General features: G+C 31.5%; 1 protein-coding gene across 4 annotated transcripts in view; it reads right to left on the reverse strand.

Annotated features, from left to right (window-relative positions):
• Nucleotides 1–25,197, reverse strand: part of CTNND2 (catenin delta 2) — a 1,133,181-nt gene that overhangs the window by 293,754 nt on the left and 814,230 nt on the right. For all 4 annotated transcript variants that reach the window (XM_051969857.1, XM_051969856.1, XM_051969854.1 and 1 more), the window contains one exon: nucleotides 11,701–11,833. In XM_051969857.1, coding sequence (XP_051825817.1) covers nucleotides 11,701–11,833 — 133 coding nt within the window. The remainder of the gene's footprint in view (nucleotides 1–11,700; nucleotides 11,834–25,197) is intronic.

The following is a 25,197-nucleotide window of genomic DNA, read 5'->3' on the forward strand; positions in this document are numbered from 1 at the left end:
AGAGAATTTATGCTTTCTTTTAGAGGCTATAGGAATATAGTGGAATTGTTTGAGTGAGGCAGTGATATGGCCTGATCTATGATTGAGGAAAATCACTTTGACAGTGAATTTATATTAGACATAAGTAAACCCATATTATCTCCTTTTAATTGTAGTGGAAGCTGGCTGGGAAGACCTGACTGGGAAGACCTGACTTCTGATCAAGACTTCAGAGAGTCAAAAATTTTAAATGTTCAATTTATAATATATTGTATCATTTAGATATATCTTATAGCAAAATATATGTCAACTGCTCAGGACATCTGACACTATTTTCTAAGAAAGTAATTACTGAGTTTGAAGGTTTGCTGCTCTTTTTTACATTTTAATGAATAAAATCCCCATAATTATTATTTATGATTTTAAAGACTGAGGTACCATTACCAGATACAAAATATAAAAAAACTTACATGTTAATTCCATTATTACTTCTCTTTTTAAACCTTATGATACAAATACATCTATAGCTGGATTGAAAATATTTTTCTCACTACTTGACTTTCAGTCTTCTACAGATTTCAAAGCTATTCAGATTCTAAGAATTACTGGATTATGAAACTTCCTATGGTAGGTAAAATCAAAATATTGGACTTATTTATCCTGCTTAACAGAAGGACCAGTGGTAGAAGTTTTATAGTATGCTTTCTTCTGAGCAGAACCATCACAACTATGAATGAGTTTCCCTACTCAGCCAATTTCATTCTTACCTATAAAGCAGACCAAAAACAGCAAAAATAGAAGGATAAACATCACTTTGAGGAAGTATTAGCAGGAAGTGGGCAGCTATGTTGTTGTTATTCAATTGTGGCCAACTCTTCCTGACCTCATTTAGGGTTTTCTTGGCAGAGATATTGGAGTGGTTTTACATTTCCTTCTCAATGAGGAAACGGAGGCAAACAAGGTTAAATGTCTTGTCCAGGCTTACACAGCTAGTAAGTGTCTGAGACTGGATTTGAAGTCTGAAAGATGAGACTTCCTAACTCTAGGTTCAGCATTCTATGCATTGAGCCACCTGGCTTCCCAACGGACAGTTCTAGCCCAGTGGAACGGTACATATGAATGTCTGTATTTGGGGAGGAATTGTAAGGGAAATGTAGGGAATAAGAGGAAACATTGCTGACCTGCATCAGCGATGGGGAAAAGACATTATCATGAAATCCTTTCCATTACCAATATAAAATATTTATTTTTTCCTTTTGAGACAGGGTGATAAGTCCTCAAAAGGGAAGCAATTTTAAAAAGTGAATGTATACATTCTGTAACAGAATGGAAGAACAACATACCACAAACAGGAGTTTGAAAAGACACCAAAGAAAATGCAAGAGTATGGAAGAAATAAAAGAGTTGAAGTGAGCAAATGTTCAACTCCCACAATGGAAAATTCTACATTGGACAATAAAAATATTTAGTGAATAGTACACAATAATGGAAATAGCTACAGAAACTCTCTGCCTAGCCTTTCAGAATGGCATTATCAATAGTTTACTTTTTAAGTGGGGAAGGGAGATGAGAAGGAAGAAGAGTAGGAAAAAGAGAGAGAAGAAGAGAAAGATTAGGAGGAAGGAAGAACAGGAGGAGAAGGAAAAGAAGATCCCTGAAAGGTGGGGCAAGGAAAGTGCATTTCAGGCATGTAAGTTACAGCTTGTATAGATGCATGGAAATAGGATATATCATAAAGAATCTAGGGAATGACTAGTATTTCAATCTGGATGGAAAGTAGAATAAATGAATGGGCTCAAAATAAAAAGATGGGACTATTAAATCTGTACTTTTGGAAGATTATTTTGGCAGCAATAGGAAAGATTCATTAGAAAAAAGAGGGGGGCAGGCATGAGTCAGAAAAACCAATTAGAAGAAAATAAAATTATCCTGAGGAAAGTTTGAATTAATATGGGGAAGTGGAGAGAACAGAAGGTCTAGAAATGTTATCTATCTATAATAGAAAGGACTTCTCAACTGTTTGGATCTGGCTGAAGTTAGGAATAGAGAAGGAAAAAATGAAAGATAATGCCAATGAGGCAACCTCTTTTTAATTGCTAAAAACACTGGCTTTTTCTCTCACTTTCATTCTCTCACTTTCAGCATCAGCATTTAAAAATATGCATATTAGCAGTTCAGAAGTTTAGTCTTTAAGTTGCCTATTTTCTCAAGCAACTCCTCTATGACTCTTTCTCTCTGGACAAATGTATCATTGTATCCCTTGAATGGATACTTAGAATAATATAAGTTCTAGATTCCTCCTCTAATCAAAACTCTCTTTCTTCCCATAGTTAACACTGACTACTTGGCACTAAGACCGAAGTACAGATTCTTTCTATATTTCTGGACTTTCCAACTGCAACATTGTTGATGAGGGTTTGTCATCTCTATTCTTGAACATGGAACATTTGTTTGTCATTCATCTCTTATTTTCCTGACTAAAAAATCTAAAATGTCCCCTTTTGTTTTCACACTTCACACTTATCCCAAATCCAAAAACAAAACCCAAGAAAAAAGTTTTTTAACTTTGAAATATGTGATGAAAAAAAAAAACACTTTGGAAAGTAAGAATGAGAAATAAATAAAGTTTTATTTTGTTATGATAAATAATATCTATATAAAACTAAGAAACAATATTATTTGCAATGAGGATAAATTAGGGATCTTTCCATTAAGATCAGAGGCAGAGTAAGCATGTCTATTATCCCCATTATCAATTAATATAATGCTATCATGCTAAAAAAAGTAAGATAAGAAAAATAAATTGAGTGAGTAAATATAGTCAAAGAGAAACAAAATCAACACTTTTTAAAGATAATGTGATTTACTTAGACAACCCTAGAAAATTAGCTAAAATAGAAAATAATTGAAATATTTAACAACTTCAGCAAAGATATAAGATATAATAATCAACTCACACAAAGCATAAGCATTTCTATATATTACCAACAAAATTTATCAGGAAAAGATTGAAAGATAAGTTCTATTTAAAATAACTACATAAATAGTATAAAATACTTGGAAGTCTATCTGAAAAGACAAATTCAGGAATTATATGAACATAATTACAACTCCTCACACAAAATCAGATCTAAATAATTGAAGAAAGTTTAATCGCTCATGAGGATACTGAGTGAATATAATAAAAATGGAATACAAACTAAATAAATTATTCAATCCTATACCAATCAAACAACAAAAAGATTAAATTGTTAGGAAAAAAATTCATCTGGAAGAACAAAAGATCATGAATATCAAGAGAATCAATGAAAAAAAATAGGAAAGAAGAGGATTTAATAGTTTCTTATCCCTAAGTACACTACAAAGCCATACTTAGCAAACAAATTGATATGGTGTAATAGAAGAGAGGTTAATCAGTATATATTTATTAGTATCTAGTATTTGATAAAGACAAAGATCACAGATATTGGTCAAAGACTCACTTTCAAAAGAAACTGTTAGGAACATTGGAGAGCTGTCTGGAAGAAATTAGGTATAGACTGACATCACACACAGTACATACCAAGATAAACTCTAAAAAGGTACATGGTTTAGATATAAAATGTGACATCATAAACACATTAAAGGAACATGAAAGAAATTACCTACCAGACCTATAGATAGAAAAGAATATATGACCTTGCAAGAGAGAGAGGTTTGCAGGAATTAAAATGGACAATTTTGATTATATAAAATTTAAAATGCACAAGCAAAATCAGTTCTGTTTAAATGAGAAGAAAGAAATTGGGAAAGAATTTCTTTGAAGCAAGTTTCTCTGATAAAGGTCTCATTTCTAATACATATAGGGAATTGATTCAAATATGTACAAGTAAGAACCTTTCACCAGTTGCTAAATAGACAGTTTTCAAATGAAGAAACCATCAGTATTCACATAGAAAAAAGCTTCAAATTGCTAAAAATTAAAAAAAAAAGAAAATTAAAACAACTTCATACACTTCATATGGGCTAAACTGACAAATGGAAAATGACAAATGCTGTTGAGACTCTGGGAAAACAGAGACACATTTCATCTCGTTCATGGAAATCTTAACTGATTCAATCATTCTGAAAAAGTACTTTGGAACTATGCTTCAAAAGGTATTAAACTATGTATACCCTTTGACCTAGCAATATTTTTATGAGATCTATATCTCAAAGAATGAGGAAAAGAATCCTATGTACAACACAATTTTTATCAGCTCTTTTTGAAGAATTAAAAACTGAGAGAAAGTCTATCAATTGAATAATGGCTGAACAAATTATGGCATATGAATGTGAAAGAATGCTATTATGTTATAAGAAATGATGAAGAGAATGATTTCAGAGAAACCTGGGAAGACTTGTATGAACTAATGTAGAATGAGCAGGACCAGGAGAACAATTTATACAATAGCAAGAATATTGTAATGACAAACAACTTCGAAATACTTAGGAACTCTGATCAATACTATGACCAACCACAATTCCACCAGATTCTCCACGAGATAGACACACATATGTATTTATTTATAACATGTATAAATAATATGTATGCATATATATATGTATGTATCATATACAAAAATACATAGATGTGTATATGTGTGTGTTAAATATGGCTAATGAAGGAATTTTCTTGATTATGTGTGTTAACAGCAATTTTTGCTTTGTTTTTTAAATGAATAAGAAGTGGGAAGAAAAAATATAAGCCTAAAAGTAAAATAAAATTGAATTAAAAAAAAAAAAAGAAAATGAGGGTTAGTACATTTTAAGCTAGAGAAAGAATCCCATTTTTCTGTTGCTACAGTGATAGAAAAATATTGAAGATTATTTAAAATATAGCATTTAGAATATTGCATTATGCATAACTATGTAGGAAAGCAATTAAAAATGTCATTGAATTCTGCTCAAGGATGTGATTTAGTCTATGATTTTATGGTGAAGGTAAAACTTTGTTCCATCAAATTCTTTGAGCTGATAGGCAAAGAAAAGTTAAAAGTAAAACTTTCTCAGTTTGGGATGTATGTGTGTGTGTGTGTGTGTGTGTGTGTGTGTGTGTGTGTGTGTGTTTGTGTTGCATGTATATGTTTTCCAAGACATTTAGGAAGAGAAAAAATTAAGAATTTAATGGAATAAAAAGTTCAGTTCAGAACTGGGATAAAAGTTCTGAAATAGGCTATAATACAACAATTCCTTTTTATTTAATATCTCTACATTATTATAGCAAATGAACATTATTTGGGGATTGGGAGTTGAAACTAATTTTCCATATAAGAAGATGCAGTTATCAGTAATGTACAGGCTAGCTTTCTGGAGGTCCTTTGGATGGGCCTTGGTCTCAGCAGAATAGACACCATGAGAATGGTCAAGAATAGAGTTTAGCTTCTTTATTCTGGCCCAAACTTGATCTTAGTGCAGGGATATGAGAGCCACCAAGAGGCTGGTCAAAAATAGAATGTTTATCTTTCAGTTCTTCTTAGCCCTTATATACCTTATTGTAATTACATCATTACAGCGCACTGATTATGTGTGAACTTAAGAGAACCATTACATCACCATACTAAGTACTAAATATATATATGTGAACTAGAGAATCATTGTCTCATTAATTCTATTAAGTTAACACCTTGTTTCAAGTATATTTCTTCAGAGTTCCAACCTTCTACATTTTCTGGCTGACAGCTGCTTATCATGTTCCATTATGGAAAAAAATGGAATTAATATGAGATGGGATGATTCCATCCTTTTTACTTAGTGGCTTTCCAGAAGAAGTTTAGAATTTTTAAAGAGGTATGGATTATATTCCTATTTTAAAGGATAGATTGAGTCCATTTAAAATGGAGGGTCTTAAGAAAGTGTAACCTTTATTATTTCAATAATAAAGTAGAAATAACATTAGACTTAGATATAAAAGATATGGGACTGAACTTTAGGGTCAGCCCCATTTATAGTTAGATGACTTTAATGAAGCAATTTAACCTATATGAGTCTGTTTCTTCATCTGTAACATATATCAATGTATTCCTTACCTTTACAGGTTGCTATGAAAATCAAATGAGATTATTGAAAATTACCTCATAACTGCAGAGTTCTATCCTTATAGTTAATTTATTGATCTAATTTCATATATTCTATTGATACAAATGAAATATGAAAAGAACTAAAGGAAGACTTCCAGTATTTAGATACTTCCAGTAAATTTAGATTTAGAAAGAAATAAACAAGAAGATATAGAGAGGTTGCAGTCTGTAATGGAAGGAATGCTGCCGAGTATGAGATCATGAACAGAGAATGTTCACTGTTTTCATTGGGGATGTGCTATACAAGTTCATAAGACAACAAATCTAGTGTTAGAATTTGCCTTGGAGGATATCTAGTTTAACCATTAAAGGTAATATATGAATCCATATCCCATGATTCTAGAATGTTCTTTTCACAAAGTATACTTTCATTGATACTTTCATTGAAGTATCAAACCAACATTTGGAAAGGTATCAGTTGAGTTACAGTGTGTGCAAATATGTCTTGCCAACAGTAGTTAAAATAACATAATAAAATAAATCCCGTCAAACCTGGAATCTATTAATGATTATTTATTTAATGTTAAAATTCAATGTGATATTCTTAAGATGGTCTTTTAAGGAATTAAAAGCAAGAATGAAAACAAACCACAAAAACTAACTAGTCAGACATATATGAGTGTATGTGTCTCATATGTGTATAAATTCCATGAAGCAATTTTAACCTTTAAGTTGTGTGTGTGTGTGTATGTGTGTGTGTGTGTGTGTGTGTGTGTGTGTGTGTGTGTGTGTGTTTGTGTTGCATGTATATGTTTTCCAAGACATTTAGGAAGAGAAAAAATTAAGAATTTAATGGAATAAAAAGTTCAGTTCAGAACTGGGATAAAAGTTCTGAAATAGGCAAGAATACAACAATTCCTTTTTATTTAATATCTCTACATTATTATAGCAAATGAACATTATTTGGGGATTGGGAGTTGAAACTAATTTTCCATATAAGAAGATGCAGTTATCAGTAATGTACAGGCTAGCTTTCTGGAGGTCCTTTGGATGGGCCTTGGTCTCAGCAGAATAGACACCATGAGAATGGTCAAGAATAGAGTTTAGCTTCTTTATTCTGGCCCAAACTTGATCTTAGTGCAGGGATATGAGAGCCACCAAGAGGCTGGTCAAAAATAGAATGTTTATCTTTCAGTTCTTCTTAGCCCTTATATACCTTATTGTAATTACATCATTACAGCGCACTGATTATGTGTGAACTTAAGAGAACCATTACATCACCATACTAAGTACTAAATATATATGTGAACTAGAGAATCATTGTCTCATTAATTCTATTAAGTTAACACCTTGTTTCAAGTATATTTCTTCAGAGTTCCAACCTTCTACATTTTCTGGCTGACAGCTGCTTATCATGTTCCATTATGGAAAAAAATGGAATTAATATGAGATGGGATGATTCCATCCTTTTTACTTAGTGGCTTTCCAGAAGAAGTTTAGAATTTTTAAAGAGGTATGGATTATATTCCTATTTTAAAGGATAGATTGAGTCCATTTAAAATGGAGGGTCTTAAGAAAGTGTAACCTTTATTATTTCAATAATAAAGTAGAAATAACATTAGACTTAGATATAAAAGATCTGGGACTGAACTTTAGGGTCAGCCCCATTTATAGCTGGATGACTTTAATGAAGCAATTTAACCTATATGAGTCTGTTTCTTCATCTGTAACATATATCAATGTATTCCTTACCTTTACAGGTTGCTATGAAAATCAAATGAGATTATTGAAAATTACCTCATAACTGCAGAGTTCTATCCTTATAGTTAATTTATTGATCTAATTTCATATATTCTATTGATACAAATGAAATATGAAAAGAACTAAAGGAAGACTTCCAGTATTTAGATACTTCCAGTAAATTTAGATTTAGAAAGAAATAAACAAGAAGATATAGAGAGGTTGCAGTCTGTAATGGAAGGAATGCTGCCGAGTATGAGATCATGAACAGAGAATGTTCACTGTTTTCATTGGGGATGTGCTATACAAGCTCATAAGACAACAAATCTAGTGTTAGAATTTGCCTTGGAGGATATCTAGTTTAACCATTAAAGGTAATATATGAATCCATATCCCATGATTCTAGAATGTTCTTTTCACAAAGTATACTTTCATTGATACTTTCATTGAAGTATCAAACCAACATTTGGAAAGGTATCAGTTGAGTTACAGTGTGTGCAAATATATCTTGCCAACAGTAGTTAAAATAACATAATAAAATAAATCCCGTCAAACCTGGAATCTATTAATGATTATTTATTTAATGTTAAAATTCAATGTGATATTCTTAAGATGGTCTTTTAAGGAATTAAAAGCAAGAATGAAAACAAACCACAAAAACTAACTAGTCAGACATATATGAGTGTATGTGTCTCATATGTGTATAAATTCCATGAAGCAATTTTAACCTTTAAGTTGTGTGTGTGTGTGTGTGTGTATGTGTGTGTGTATGTGTACACATTTTTCAACATAATCACCACTGCTGACAATTTTCAAAATTTGTAAAAACTTTCATCAGCTACTGTGCAGTGTTTGAAAGGACTGCATTTGTAATTCTAACATTAAGCTCATTCATTTTGGCATACATGGCCAAAACAAAAAAGTTGGTAACTAAGGTGGCCAAACAAGGAGGACATCCTCTCTCCATATAGTGATTTGAGAAAGTCCTAAGAAAACTATCTTATACAATGCAAAATTATAAATTAGTTAAAATTCACATTAAAAATGTATTATTCAAAATTCACAATACTAAATAAGTCAAAATTAATGTATACAATTAGACTTTAAAATGTTTATTAAAATTGGTAGCATTTAAACTTCTGAAACCATTACATCTTATTTTATCTTTTTTTTTTTGGGGGGGGTGAAATAGTTGGGGTTAAGTGATAAATTTGGGTCCTTCTGATCAGGGCCAGTACTCTATCCACTGTGCCATCTAGCTGATTCTAAGATATTACATCTTAAAACTAAACTAAGACTTTTGGAACTCCTTGTTCTTCAAGACCTCTTTTGTTTAAGGAAAATCAGGTGGAAAGCAAAACAAAAACAAAAAATCTCTTTGAATAAAAATAGATCTTGAAAGGATACCAACCAACATTTTCTCAGAAATTTGTTATTATTTAATTAGTAATGCAGATGAGATCTCCCTAGATACTAGGCATGGGTAAAGTATACCTAAGTCCTCCCCAATAATTATTTCACTAGAATGATCTTAGATCTGATGATTTATATAAATGAATTTACAACTTTGAATATAGCAACAATGACATCATTTTGAAAGAAATACCAGTTTTCCTGCTCTAATACAAGAAAACAATGTCAGAAGTACTTTAATAAGGCATAAGAAAAAATATGATTTAAGATATCCTAAGTATAGGAGAATTAATTCCCTCTGATGCTCAATGGCTTATTCATTGTGTGAATAAACAAAGTCAATACCTCTAATGAAATGTAGACAGGGAGACTAAATCAATTCAATAAGATGTGACAGATAGACTAGCATGCTGAGTAAATCTAGAAAGAATAATGCTTGAGAAATTTGTATTTGGACAATGGGTAATTACGAAAATCAATATCTATGTATGAAAACATGACAGGCAACCATCAGTCTCAAAGGGAGAACAAATTACTCAGGGTTGGGACTCTAAGAAGAACTGTAAGAGGCTGTGAATCTACATAATAGATTGTGTCCAATACCTATCAGAGGCCTTTCTTTTATAAGAAACTTTGAATAGTTAGTGCATTATTCATGTCATTTGCTTCCTCTTTTCTTTAATGCTTTCTCTAATTCCACTGCTCATTAGCATTTCTTTCAGATTTTAGTTAATGGAGAGATTAGAGTATGCCCTCTGCCCTGCATTTCCTATCCCAAATCATCCTGAAAACACTGCCTAATTCATGTTCTGGGAGTGCAGGGAAGCTGGCCATCCAGAGCACAGGGCTACTATCAGTAAGAAATATTATTCAGGACAAGTATTGCTTCCTAATCCTTGTGGGCTGGTTCAGATGGGATTCTTCCAACAAGCAGGTACTACTTAAAGATTAATAGTAGGTAATCAACTCTAGATTCACCCCCTACAAAAGATGGGTTCAAGTACTGCCTCTGAAACCACTGGCAATCCTCTAAATGTTTCAATGCCCAACACAACTCTGAAAGACTCAGTTTTAAGGGAAATCCCCCAACAAATAAAATCTCACGCCTAGCTTACAGACACACAAAAAAGTTGATGCATTTTTTTGACCTTCAAAGGAAGCTAAACTTGTTCTGATACCACAAATCAAACTTTACATAATATCACAATCTAAATGATTCCATTAAATATTTTATCTGTCCCCTTAATGTCAATGGTTATAATGCATCCCATCAATGAACTCGGGATGTAGAAGGAAACAGGACTCTTAATATATGGCTAAACTCCTCTCTTATTAACATTTTAGGTTATTGAAAAAATTGGAGTTATAGATTAAATTTTTCTTTATTTGAAATGGGCAATATTCTATTACCCTGCATAGAGAATGCCTTACCTACCAAGAGTTAGTAAATACTTTCACAGACCAAATGGAATAGATACAGCAAAAAAGATGAAAAGAAGCAAGATTACATACAATCTAGTGCTTGTTAGAAAAATCTATAATAGACTATAATTATATCTTCATTCCAAAAATAATTTGGATGTATCCTCAAAACAGCTTATGCATTGTTGAATTAAGAATCTTTCTAAAAGGAAGGAGAGAAAATATTTTGTCTACTGATCTTTTTGTTAGCAAAAATCTTGCCATTTGCTAAGAATATTAACAGAGCCAATTTTCAAATATATCATTGTCTATTAGACATATTGCCAGAAATCAACTGGTCACTTTGAAATGGTTTACATTATAGTTACAAAAAGATTCCTTAATGTGAGATGTCATTGATATAGTCACCAAAATCTTTGGACATCTTTTCCAAAGTACTTACAGATTGGTGAGTGATTACTCCAAATTTCTATTCTTCTTGGATCAAAAATGCTCACAAAGCAGGGGAAGGAAACATGCATTTATTATGTCATCTACTATGTTGTAGGCATTATATTAGGTGCTAACAAATATTTCAAGTGATCCTTACTACAACTCTGTGAAGTAAAGCTATTATTATCCCCATCTTACAGTGGAGGAAACTGAGAAGTTAAGCGATTTGCCCAAGATCATACATCTGAGTGTCTGAAGGATTCTGAATATCTAAGAAAGTGTCTGAAAAAGAATTTGAACTCATGTCATCCCAGCTCAGGATTCAGTGCTCTAGCCACTGTACTACTAAGTTGCCTGTTTCCTTAGAAGTAGGGCAGAGGTGAAAATGTAATAGCACTTAGTAATTAAAATCTGATTTCTCAATTAAATATATCATTGTTACTCTTAATTATACTGATTGTTTTAGTAAACTATGCAAAAGGAAAATTATTCACAATCAAATGAGATAGCAGGCTATAAATACAGAGCATAAATAAATTCACTCAAAGAACACCCTTAAATGTGAACTTAGTAATTTAAATTCTTAAAATATAACTTTTAACTATTCCCTTTACAATGAACATAAATAACTCAAAGTAGATATAAATCTTAAAGAAAAAAATCCAATCAGTCTTACCTCAGCTTTAATTTTGTTGTCTCCAAAACAGAGATGTTGCAAATAGGCTGCAGCATTTGACTGCACAGAAGGAAATTGATGCTGAAGCATCTGGATCACTTCAGGAAGTTCTGGGTCTCTCCATCCAAATTCTCTGCATATAAAGGAATAGGAAAGCATCAGCAGCAGATCTGACAGTGCTATTAGGATGAGGTCAACTCCATTAAGATATTTACTTAAAAGCTTGACATGTTATCAGTTATTTTTGCTACCTAAATGATTATACTGACTCCCCAGGAGTATTTTCAAATTGTTTTGCTTGAGTGACTACTCTTGAAAATAGTTCTATGTATTTTTAAGTGTATTTTCTGAAGTTAACAGAATCTGAAGGTCAAAGGAAAAATGACATACAATCTAAATATGAATTATGACATCCATTAAACTCAACTATGACAGTTATGTATAAGTAGGATTTCATTATAAATTAGCTCAATAAATTAAAAATAACTTATATTTGTAATTTATCTTTGGAAAGTTCATTAAATTAAAAAAGGTAAGTAGCAGAACAAAAATTAGAAATATTAAATAATAGGGATGGGGATTTCCTTCTGAATCCTCTCTACCATTGAAAACAAAAGGATGTATAAATCTCCATTATAGATAACAGATATTAACAGAAGCAAACATGGTACAAAGTTCATTGGGTTAGGTTTCAGTCTCAATTCTAATCATTTTTTGGTTTCATGCTCTTGTTAAATAATTTGACCTTAGCCTCATTTTATCTGTATGTAAAATGAGGAAAATAATATTTTTAATAACTATCTCATCAAGTAGTCATGCTGGATAAAACAATGCTTTTCCCCAAAAAAATAATACATGTTTTGAAACATTGTACTAATATAACTTGTATTTAATATGTTAACTATAAGGACTGGTTTAATCTATTGAAAGGATTCTTTAACATCTTCTTCCCTTTCTGATAGAACTATGTCTAAATCATTTAGTTTCTTAGATTCATTACATCACTCACTTTTTTAGAGCCTTTCAATGACTCCCAATTACATACTGTTTAAAGTTCAAATTTTCACTCATGTCTTTAATAATTCAACTCTTACCCACCATTCTAGAACCAAATAATTTTTCAAACTCCCTGAACCAGTCCTTTTCATAATAATGTCTAAATATTTATATATTTATCAATTTATATCAACTCTATATTTAAAAACTTCTAGAATGTGCCTTTAAATTACATGTTTTAAAAAAACACTTTTACATAAAGCAAGTTTTACTTAAAAAAAATTCTAATCTTCTTTTAACCCTTCCATTTGTTCTATCCTTCACAATATTTCCCCTGCCACAGTTGTTATTTCTCATAACTTTGTGACTTCATATGATACCACTGACTTTATCTTCTTCCGTAGTCTCTGGGACACTGAACCATATTAACTCTACCTGTTGCATCCTGTTCTCCTAGGGATTCTCTATACCCCATAGCATCCTAACTGAGGCTATTGGTGCCCCATAGCTCTGGCCCTGACCCTGAAAACCCTGTGGTCTTTTTGTATTTTCCGTCCTTTAGGAGTTCTTCTTCCATGGTTTCATTTTGGGGAAAACAAAACTAATAACTTTCTACTTCTCAGGACTGTTTCAGAGAAAGTGTTTTGCAAACACCAAGGTACTCTTAAAATGTGATTTATTAATTGCAGCTGTAAATACCTTTAACTGGACAGCAGCAATCTATACCTACAGTTCTTTCCTGGGCTCCAATTCTGGATCTCTAATACTTTCTACTAGTCTTGTTCGCATCTCACATTTACATTTCTAAAGACAAGTTCCCAAATTGTATCAGAATAGATCTTGACTTCAGATCATCCTGAATTCATAAGTGGTTCTCTTTTCTCTGTATCATACTACTTTTCATGATTCCAATCAATACATTTATCAAATAGTTCACTTACTCAAAAGCCTAAAATGATATTTTAAGACTTAATTGAAAAGTTCAATCTTAGCCTAGAATTAAGGGTCTTCCATAATATGCCCTAAATCTCCCACTTTTCCTTCTCATAATCTCTCAATTTTTGATAAAGTGATTTCCTCTATTCCCTTCTTGGAGAGTCCTCAATCATTCTTGCCTGTGTTCATGTTCCTACAGGTTCCTATCCCTAACTGGAATATGCCCTCACCTATTTCCTCACCTAGGCAATTCCTACCCACCCTTTACAATTCACCTAATTTCTCATCTCAACAATCATCTTCCTGCTGGGTGTTTGTCAAAGTCATTTGACATTTATGAGTTATCTTTTCTGAATTTCCCAGTTTCCAGCTCAGTGCTGTTCATGTAGTCAGGGCTCAATTAATATAAGCTGTATGAATCAATGAATCATTTCTTATAGTTCACTGCTATCATTTATCTTACTTTTTTCACTTTCAAAATAAACAACCTGAATTATTTTAGTCAATCAGAAAAACTATCATTACCTGATCCTTTAATCACATTGAAATAATTAAACACATATAAATTATTAATGTAAGGACAAAGAACTAATTGTAAGAAAGGGATTTGAGGTTGAGAATGAAAAGTAGAAAAATAGGTTTGAGAATGGAAAAATTTGTCTGGGAAAGGATCCTTTACTTCAGTGTAATAACTGCTTGGTTATGATGAGGTGGTAGACTTTCATCTGTCACCCAGAAAGCACCATTAAATTAGTGCTTATTGATTTACTGAAGAGTTAAGACCAGATCTTATGATATAATACTCAAAAACATTCTAAAATGTCATATTCTAGTGAAGAGGGAATAGGAAGAATGAGAAAAAATTAAATCAAGAGCTGGGTGAGGCTACAATGTACAAACTTCTTTTGAGTCTTAGTTTCATCATTTGAAAAATTAGGATAATAATCTATCCCCTACCTATCTAACAGCATTGCTGTGAAGAAAGCATTTTTTGAATTGTAAAAGCACTATATGAAAACCGAGCTAAGAATGTTGCTGAGTATTGTTTTTAGATGCTTTGGTAGTATGGCCTAGAACCACAGAAATTTAGAGCTATAAGAAACTTTTATAGTCATATATTCTCATCTAATCTAAACAAGAACCCCCTACTTCAATGTATCTAAAACTAATCACTTTGATTTTGCTCAAAAACTTTTCATTGATGAATAAACCCTGGTCATACTAGGTAATCCATTCTTTCTTGATGCCAGGCCTAAATCTAACTCTTTATAATTTGCCTTAGTTCTTTCCTTTGGAACCTAAATGAGGCCTCTTCCACAATGCAATCATTCAAATATTTGAGGTTTTTAAATATAATTTTTATCCTCTCGATTCCACTCCCCTTAAGTCTTCTCTTCTTCAGGTCAAACATTCCTACTTCCTACAACTAATCCTCATATTCCATAAATACTCAATATTCTACCTATTCCAAGAACAATTGGATCATGGGTGTTTTAGTATACATGTACATGTATACATATGTATGCATCTATATGTATGTATGTATATATATATATATATATATATATATATATATATATATATATGCAACTTCAATTTATGTTAGGTCTACAACAAACAAATGATAGCATTACTGCTATCTTTTTGAAGATTATTTTCTATTTTCATATCTTTATGTTCATAATAACAAAATATTGTATTGATGAGACTGTCATGAACATTATACTACTTACACATAAGTACACCACAAGAAAAGCTCATCATTTTACCTTTCAATAATTAACCATGTACTTGAGACTTCTAAATAAAGTATTTTAGTACTGAGTATATTATAATTGACTTTGAAGAACTTCAAAGATTTCATCAATGTAATCTAGTTATTCCTAAAGGATTCTTTTGAATTAGAGGATTTTTAAGACCTATTTTAAAACCAGGACAATGAAACACCAACTTATTATTAGATTCTATTCAATGGAAAAAAGGATAAAATCTGATTTCTGCTTCCCATTTTGGTAGCTATATACTCTGGGGATAATTCTCTTATTGGTTTTATACTTTAGGTGCTTCTCTACAAAAGAAATATAATTATTGTCTACCTCAGAAAAATGTTATAGGAGAACACAAGATAAAATTTAAAAAAAGTATTAATTTAGTTGAATTTCTTTGTAAGTAATAGAAACATTTGCAAGTCAGAATCAGCATCTACAGCAATGTTTTCTATCTTCTAAATTCTAAAATAATACATCCTAATGGTTCACATAAAGAGAGCTACAACATTAATTTAAAATTAAAGTCAGACATAAACTGGGCATGAGGATTTCTAATTTAGAAAATTCTGTTGAGGCTGGAGAAAAGATTAAAATAATGTGCCATATATTAGTGTGAAATAGAGAAGGATCTAGTTTCTATCATTGATAATCTATTTAAAACACGAGGCAGATTTTATCTTATCTGTTCATTAGTTCATTATTCTTTTATCAGATCTGTACTTTGAGATAGTAGCTCCACTAATTAGTGCATAGTGCTAAAAAGGCCAAAGGTATAGGCTTCATCCCAGTCTCAGCCAATCAGTTTTACCCAGGGAAATACCAAATAGATTTTCTGTGAAAAGACAACATTCCCATTTCCCTGAAGCCATGCCACAAATGGATGCAGTTGATCCCATTGGGGGCTCGTTGAAAGAAACATTTAGGGAGGGCTCAAGACAACCCATTTTAGTTTCTGTTAAACAACTCAACCTAATCCTTCTAAAGTTGGTTTGGTACCTTTATCATAATAGATAATTGAGAAAAACAAAATAGAGATGGGAGAGACAAAATTTCAAAGTTTCCTACCAGAACTGAACATGTCCTTTGTTTTTGTAAAATCATATTTGGAATATAGTTTCAAATATGAAATTATCACTGCCTTTTTAGAAATGCAAAAACAGCAATATGTTTTTTTTTTTGCAGATAGTACTTTTCATGTTGGTTTACTATTCTTAAAAGCTTTTAATTTATTAAATATGCACTATAATTAATGATTAAGCATAAAATTCTACTTTACTAAGTAAATCACAGTGAAAATATGACAAAACCAAAACCCTAAATAACTCATCTTTATAAAGCTCAAGGCTTGGGAAAATGTTTTACCATTTTCTTCTAGTTTTGTTAACTTCCTTTGGAATAATATAGCGTACAATTCTCATCACCTTAATGGTAATTTCCAGAAGTATATTCATTTTAAAGTTTCATCAATATCTCAAGAACATCAATAAATTAAAAGTAGGAAAATCACATTTAAAATATCACATGGTTATAGTCTCAGAAGATGAATTAAGCTAAGTTCGTGCTTTCAGAAAGCAATTAGCAAAGAATTAATTTCAGTCTTCTTTATTAACTACACAATAATTGCTCAATTAGGTAACAGTTCATGTAGCATACATCAAGATTTCCTTCTGAAGAATGCTGGAAGCAGCATTATATGAAACCATCATCAAAAATTAGCTTCAACTTAAAAAAAAAAGATATGGTTTAATCAGTAGCTGGTATAATACTTGGCACTTAATAGGTGCTCAGTAAATATATTCAATGAAATTATGTTTTATGAATTCAAAAATTCTTAAGTAGATAGCTTAATGCATTACAATGTGCAAAATGATTTATAAGCATTATTCTTTTTTTTAGCTTAATGAAAATTATCCTAAACTTTTCTAATAGTGTCTTGTTGACAAAAAAAAAAAAAAGTCTCCCAGTTATTTCCAGAGTTTTAAGAGAAAAAATAAAATTGCTTCTGTTATTCTACATAGCTTAAGTCTCAACTATTATTTTGGAGGAAAAGAGTAATTCTTTAGATACTATGTGCAAGCAATCAGCAAACCTTTATTAGGCACATAATATATGTATAATATAGAGGCCATTAGGTGACTCAGTAGATAAAGTGCTGGGCCTGGACTCAACTTAAGTACCTAAAGCACGAACAGGACAAGTCACTTAGTCTATGTTTATCTTAATCCACTATAGAAAGAAATGGCAAACCACTTTCATACTGCTGCCAAGAATATTACTTGAACAGTATGGTCTTTGAAGTCACTGATTCAGAAATAAATGGAGGATTGAACAACAACATGTGCTTAATATAACCATGTGCTAGATGCTAGGTAGTATGCAAAATTTAGATTGAACAAGCTATCTGCTTTCATGGAGCTTATCAACTTGCTGGGGAATATGACATGCAAATAACTAAAATGCAAAAAAAAAAAAATGCATGATAACAATCCCAAATAAGTTGCTAGCTGAATTCATACTTCAATGGAGAACTCCTCCAAAAACTCCAGGAGCTCAGGCCAGCCATACTTCCTTTTCTACCAGCTTCATGTCTAACCTTTCCATAATGTCCAAGAAGCTTCATTCCTCAGGAACACATCAGTCCTAGAATTCTGACTTCATCAGTACCTTCTAATCCCAGCAACCTTTCTGATTAGAGGATGGAAAACTCTCAGAACATCCTTTTAAGACTGTCATCCAGGTCAGCTGGCTTCATTTTCCATCTAGCTATATTCTTCTGACATCTGCCTCATGTTCCTGGGCAAGTGCCTTCCATCCTTGACCACTTTTCAATTTCCTTTTATATACTCTCTCTCCCCATGAGATTCTAAATTGAGTGAAGGAAATTTATTTTTCATGTTTGTGTGCTGAGTGCTTAATCCAGTGCCTGGGTACAGAGTAGCCCAGAAAATGTTTATTAATTGACTTCCCTGACAAGAAATCTATGAATGAGATAATCAAAGTATTATTTTTAATATTTTATAGATAACAAAACTAAGGTTCAGAGAAACTAGGTGACAATGATAACAAAAATACAGTAGGAAATAGAAGACTATAACCCCAGGCATTCTGATTCAAATATAAGATTTCCACAACATCAAAAAGATATTTTTGTTATCCATATGTATAATACTGTTAGGAATATATATAAACATATTACATATATATGTATATATTACATTTTATAGATGAGTATATGTATTTATATATATATGTTAGTATTAGTAATATAATCATGCAAAATAATATTATAATACTCAATAATATATGCCTAATAATCTATGGCTATATCTTTCTTGGTTATCCATGATTTCCAGGAAATTTTTGTTGGAGAAAATTTCTGAAAGAATATGATGATTCTAATGTCTATATATGTATAAGTATATTAGATATGATTTCTAATAAACTTTTATTAGAGAAAAGATGTAGAAGAAAATTATGATTTTTTCCCATTAAACTAATTTTTATTCTTGATTCCCAAATTCATCATGTTTTCTAACGAAAAAATGATTCACATCATCTATTACTTATAATGTTATTAAGAATGGTGACCAGATAGTCTCTTAATGCAGGTTTTTAAAAACCATCTCCCTTTGAATAATTCCTGAGAAGGCTGAAATTGGTAGAAGAACTATTTCTTGTTCCTTTTACCCCATCAATGTCTAGGTCATAAGGATAGCAGAACAGAGAATTATCTGGTGTAGATCAAAGTTCTGCAGTTGGGTATTTAATTGACACAATGTTTTCATGTTTGAAAGGATTCAAGACAACCTGACTTTGGATTCCAATTCTAATACTTTCTGCGTGACCATCAGAAAGATTTCTTGAGTCATGTTTTCCTCATCTGTAAAATTATGAGTTTGGCCCATTTTTAAAAATTTTTGCTAGTTTTAATTATCCAAGATCATTCAGTCATACATTGATTTTTGAGGCAGGATCTCCTGATATCACCCAGACTGGAAGCTGAGAGATTGTACACAGGCTCAATTCCACTGATGTTGACATGCTCTGTTTCTGCTTTGGGCCAGTTTGCTCCTCTTTAGGCAATTTTATTCTGCTACCCTTCAAGGATTGTCCATATTGATGCAAGTCTCAGTAGGCACATTTAATTGACTTTAGTTCTACAACATCTCAGAACTACTTTATTTAAGCAATCCAGCAGCCTCAGCCTCCCCAAAAACAGGATTAAAGGTGTACATCACTCTGTCTATGACTATTTATGACTTTAGATGATACAGTTGTGTAAGGACTATAAGGAAAGAGTGGAAATTTATATAAAGATGGAGAAACAATTATTTAACCAAAAAATCATGAAATAAATATGGGTATTAAGAAAATGACTGTGTGTAGATAAAGAGGCAAGAGGAGGATGCAAGATGAACAAATAGTTGAGTTGAAAGAAAATAGCCAAAATGAGATAAAGGAAAAAGGAATTTTGGGTTTTAGGCCTAAAATTAGAATTTTAGAACTCAAAAGAAGCTTAAAGATCACTTAGTATAACATATAACTTTACATATAAAGAAATTAAAAATCCAAGGGTGGTATTCAAACATTCTTTCACCTAATTTCTGTTCATAATATCTGACATTTATATTCTCTCTCAAACTTTGTAATAAAAAAAAACACTTTATAAATTTTATTTCATTTGAATCTACCTTATTCTGATCCATGAGTGAGAACTTTTACATGAGTAAGAATTAAACTTAGAGTAATGAGAAAATATATTTGCAACACATTTTACATATGCCAACTCTTTTGATCCTTATGACAATTCTGTCAGGTAGAATCTTATTCCCATGTTACCAATTCCCTTACAGATAAAGAAATTAGGACACAGAGAGATTAGAGATTCATTAAATGTAACACAACTGCTAAAAGTCTAAGAAGGATTTGAACTCAAATCTTTCTGACTCCAAATCCAACCCTCTATCTATGAGACTTAACCCACCCTTGAGGTCTGAATTTAAATCTAGGATACTCTTACATTTATTAGCTGTAGGCTAAAATCACTGTGAACATCAATTGCTTCATATATGTAATGCAGTAGTGGTTTATATTTAACAGTCCTGTGATAGGTACCTCTCCGTCCAGAACAGAATATGGATACTCCTTGTTTTTGTATGGATGTATCTGGATTTTTGTTATTCATGTCAAAGCAACCCTGAAGAATAACTCTTAAAAGTCTGGTAGCATCAGGAAAATGGAAATTTAGTGATTCCTCTGGATCTGAATCCTGCATCCCCAAACAGCAGCTTTGTGGCTGAACTGGAATCATGCACATAAAACACTTTGCAATATCTAGAAACACTGTATAATGCAAACTGACTTTTAAACAATATTTTACTCTAGAGAGAGCTGAACTTATAGGCAGAAAGATTTTTGTTTCTGTGATGGATTAGGTTAACAAGTTCATTCTAAATCATAGGAGAATTCCTAAATACAAATGCCCTTTGCACCAGAATCTTGCTTTCAGGATTCAAGGGAAAGCTACTTCTCTAAAGACCAGTCTTAACTACATTTCTGGTAAAGATATGCTTCCTTTGGAAAAAGTATGCATTATGACAATCCTCATCTATTTCCATTTTAGTTTGTTATATGAGTTATGTTATGTGTTTAAAAATTATTAGGTATTTTTTTGTAGACCCTAGATATAATTTCAAATGTGTCAAACCTACAGAGGCCAAAGGTAGTCATATTTTAAGGAGGTATTTAGATGACTGATTCCCCCCACCTAAAACTGACCAGGCATATAAAAATAAGGCAAAGAATTCTAAATTATCATATTTTATAATTTTGTTTCTTTTTTTAAAGGGTTAGGAAAAAGAACAGAGAGATCAAAGGAGGGAAGCACTATTTTGATAAAGTATTCAAAAATAATTGTAGGACTTTGTCACATATATGTATATATATATATATATTCAAATGACCAACATTTAAATAATTCTTCTGAAATGTTAAATATGATTATAATTTTCCCTTTGTGAATTTCCATTAAAATCCAATATTTTAAATTTTTAGTTTTAAAAAGCCTCATAAAATTCTAGTGGAACGTCTTTACCTAACTAAATATTGTGCTATTTTGAAAGTATTAAAATGTCAGAAAAACAGTTCATTTTAGCTTCTGCCTAAAGTGGAATAGCAGTATCATATAGAAAATGTTTCTTAGCTGAAGAAGATCTGGAAGGATAAAAAAAAAAAAGAATTATCATCAATTTTCTACAGAGTCAGTCAACATAAACCTCAACATTTACTGAGTTACACACACACATACACACACATACACACACATACTGTGTGAAAAATGTTAGCACAGCTATGAAATATGGAAATGTAACCTTTTCTAGGAATCAAAAAACTGTCACATAAAATAGCAATATTTTGAATAAATTTTTATTCTTAAAGGCATACCTGCGGACTTAGACATCCAATGCTCAGTAAAGAACAAAATATGAAACATTATGAAATTATTCATTTTAGGCATGGAGATGGATTCTACAAATGGAGCTTTAACAAGTACTGTGCTACCATAAAAGGACTTGTTTTTGTATTGGGAATACTACCTATAAGGAATAATATCCCATCAGTAATTTCTTTTTTCAATTCATTGCAACATAATTTTAAAATTTAGGCTCCAAAGTATTCTGAGAGTCACAAATTTTTTAAATTATAAAAACAAACATTGATACTGGAGAGCTACTTGAACAACATGTACATTTGTATGAAATCTTGGAATATAGCTAAAGATTTAAAAATTGCTACTAATTCAATATAGAAACACAGCAATTTTTTAAAATGGTGACTGTCCCATATATCACTGGAATGTATTCTTTCTAAGGGAAGCAAATAATGAAAACATTTGAAGTAATGGTATGTGGGAAATTAATGATCTATTAATTTGTGCTGACATTCAGGTTTACAAGAAAAAAATATAACTAGACTGTAAATTATTCTAAGGCAGAGATATAGCACATCTTTGCATTTCCTCCAAATATCTAAAACAGTACTGAACACAGAATACTCATTGTTGATTGACTGATTTCTTATCTCAACATGAAGTTGTAGGTATCCCACTTTCAATTATATCTACTATTGGTTTTACTTCTATAGACCACAAATTCTATGTTCCATATGATACTTTTTACCTGCATGACATTATAATTTTCATTTGAATCCAATCAGAATTTATTTGGGCTAACAGTGAACAGAGATAATTTCCTTTAAAAAAAACTTATTACAACCTGAAAAACCAGGTCTCAATTATCTCTCAAATGCGTCATTTGTTTACAGGGAATGTTCTTAGGGAGAAAAAGATATAGATATTGCCTACATTGGAGCATCATTTCAGCAATATTATAAAAGACTGGAACTTCAGGTGTCATCTATTTAATTTCCTGACTTTACACAATAGTGCATTCAAATCATTCCAAAGGCTAGGAACAATAATTAATATTAATAATTAGAAACATTATTAGCAATTGAGAATATAATTGGCATCCTTTGTACTTACCAAAGTTCTTTCACACACACACACACACACACACACACACACACACACACACACACACAAAATCTCATCTATTCCTTAACCTATACCTGTGAGATCAGCATAGAGGCATTCATGAAAAGAAGAATGAACTTGTCAGTAGGTACGGATCAAAATTTCTTTTGTTACATTATATTACCAAGGGTAAATCATTAAATTCCTCTGGGTTTCAGTTTTTTCATATGTAAGAAAAAGAGGAAAAAGCATCATAATATTTAGTAAAATAAATATAGGATAATGGCAAGATAAATAAATATATTTGGATTTCAGGAAAGACATCCCACATGTAACATTTAATAGCTTAATAGATAAATGACCATAGACAAGTTATTTAAGCATCAAAAGCTCATTTCTTTATCTGGAAAAATCATATATGATAATACTTTTGGTCAATGTCACAGAGATGCTGTAAGAATCAAATGAATTAATGACTAGAATATATTTTGCAAACTTTAAAACATGACATGAAGATCAGGGTTGTTAGGAAAAAAATATTTTGTGAAATTTACCACATCATAGAAAGGTGAGTTACTATACTTATTACCTTTTTTTTTTTTTTCCCCAAGTTAAAAAAAAAGTATGGTATGGAAAGCTCCACTGGCATCTATCCAAAGTCTCACCATTTGCTATTAGCCAAATGGGACTAGAACCCAATTCTGAATTTTTTTTTTCATTGCAACACATTTATTTTTCTTTAATTCTAATAAATCCAACTTCTTTAGGCCATTCACAGAGGACTTTTTTGTTTGTTTTTTATTTAATCATCTGATTATTCTGAATTCCCTCTTAATAATTTTTAAAAATCTCTTCCAGTGGGGAAGAGAAGAAGCTGCAAAGTCTAATGGAAAGAATACTTTTAGATTCAGCAAAGACATGAATCCTTGCTTTTCAAATGAGAACTATTTTTATAAGTTACAATCATCTGGGAATGAATGCTCCATGATAGCTAGGATTTACAAAGTGCTTTAAGGTTTTATGAATATTTTTTCATTTGATTCTCACAATAACTCTCCTACATAGATGCTATTATCATCCCCACTTTAAAATGAGACAAACAGATTAAATGACTTGCTCAGGGCCACCAGTAATTGTTTGCGGTTGGATTTAAACTCAGGACTTCCTGCACTCTATTATGCCACTTGTCTGCTCAGAAAGTCCAGAAAAATAATACCAGTAGCTAACATTTATATAGCATTTACTATGTTCTAGGCACTATGCTAAGTGCTTTACATTTATTATCTGGTTTGATTCTCACAACAACACTGTGAGGTAGATATTATTATTAGGCAGATTTTGCAAATATGGAACCTAAGGCAGAATTGCTCAGGATCACATAGATAATAAGTGACTGAGGCCACATTTGAACTCAGAATTTCCAGACTCCAGGCCCAGTATTCTTATTCATTGTACCACTTAGCTATTTATCTAAATACAGCACCAATTGCCACCATACTTCACTATTTATTCTGATATAATATACTTTTCAACTTCTCTTCAAAGGAAATGAATGCTATCCTGTCTTTAATATACATTAAAGAAGTAGGTACCCTACTAATAGTTCAAATCAAAAAGAGATCTGGTATAAGAAGGGGTCAAATGAATTACAGCTGGACTGTGCTTTACCAGATAAAAAGGCTAATTCAGAAGACTAAAGATTTTTTTTTTTTGTAATTGCTTCATATTATAATTATAAACATCTAAAATTGCTCCAAATGCCTGATTCACCATTGCCTTACATGGTTTGTAATCTTGGTTATATGAATCACAGTCAAGCCTTTTGCTCAAGCCATTCATGACTTTTTTTTTTGTGCCCAGATTTCAAGGCCTTATAGAAAGTGGCTGTATTTTTCCTTTTCAGTTTTATTTCCCACTACTTCTCTTCCTCTTTCCTAAGATCCAGAAAACAAAATAAAAAAACCCTTAATAATTAGTTCCTTTCTTCTTTATTTATTTATTTATTTTTTTAATTTGCTATCTATAGAACCATAGCATAGAAAGGGTTTTTGACAGGTTATTGAACTCTACTTGCATCTGAATGGGAATGAAGAATTCATTTCCCAATTCCTGGCACAAACTCACATATAAAAATATATTTATAGCAGTCTTTTTCCATAGCCCAAACTGGAAAGTAAGGGAGTATCCATATATTGAGGAAAGGTGAGAAAAATACGGAACCTGAGTGGAATAAAAGATAATTATGCCACACGAAATGACCAA

The sequence above is a fragment of the Antechinus flavipes genome, chromosome 1 (genome assembly GCF_016432865.1).
Source record: "Antechinus flavipes isolate AdamAnt ecotype Samford, QLD, Australia chromosome 1, AdamAnt_v2, whole genome shotgun sequence".
Classification (NCBI taxonomy): domain Eukaryota; kingdom Metazoa; phylum Chordata; class Mammalia; order Dasyuromorphia; family Dasyuridae; genus Antechinus; species Antechinus flavipes.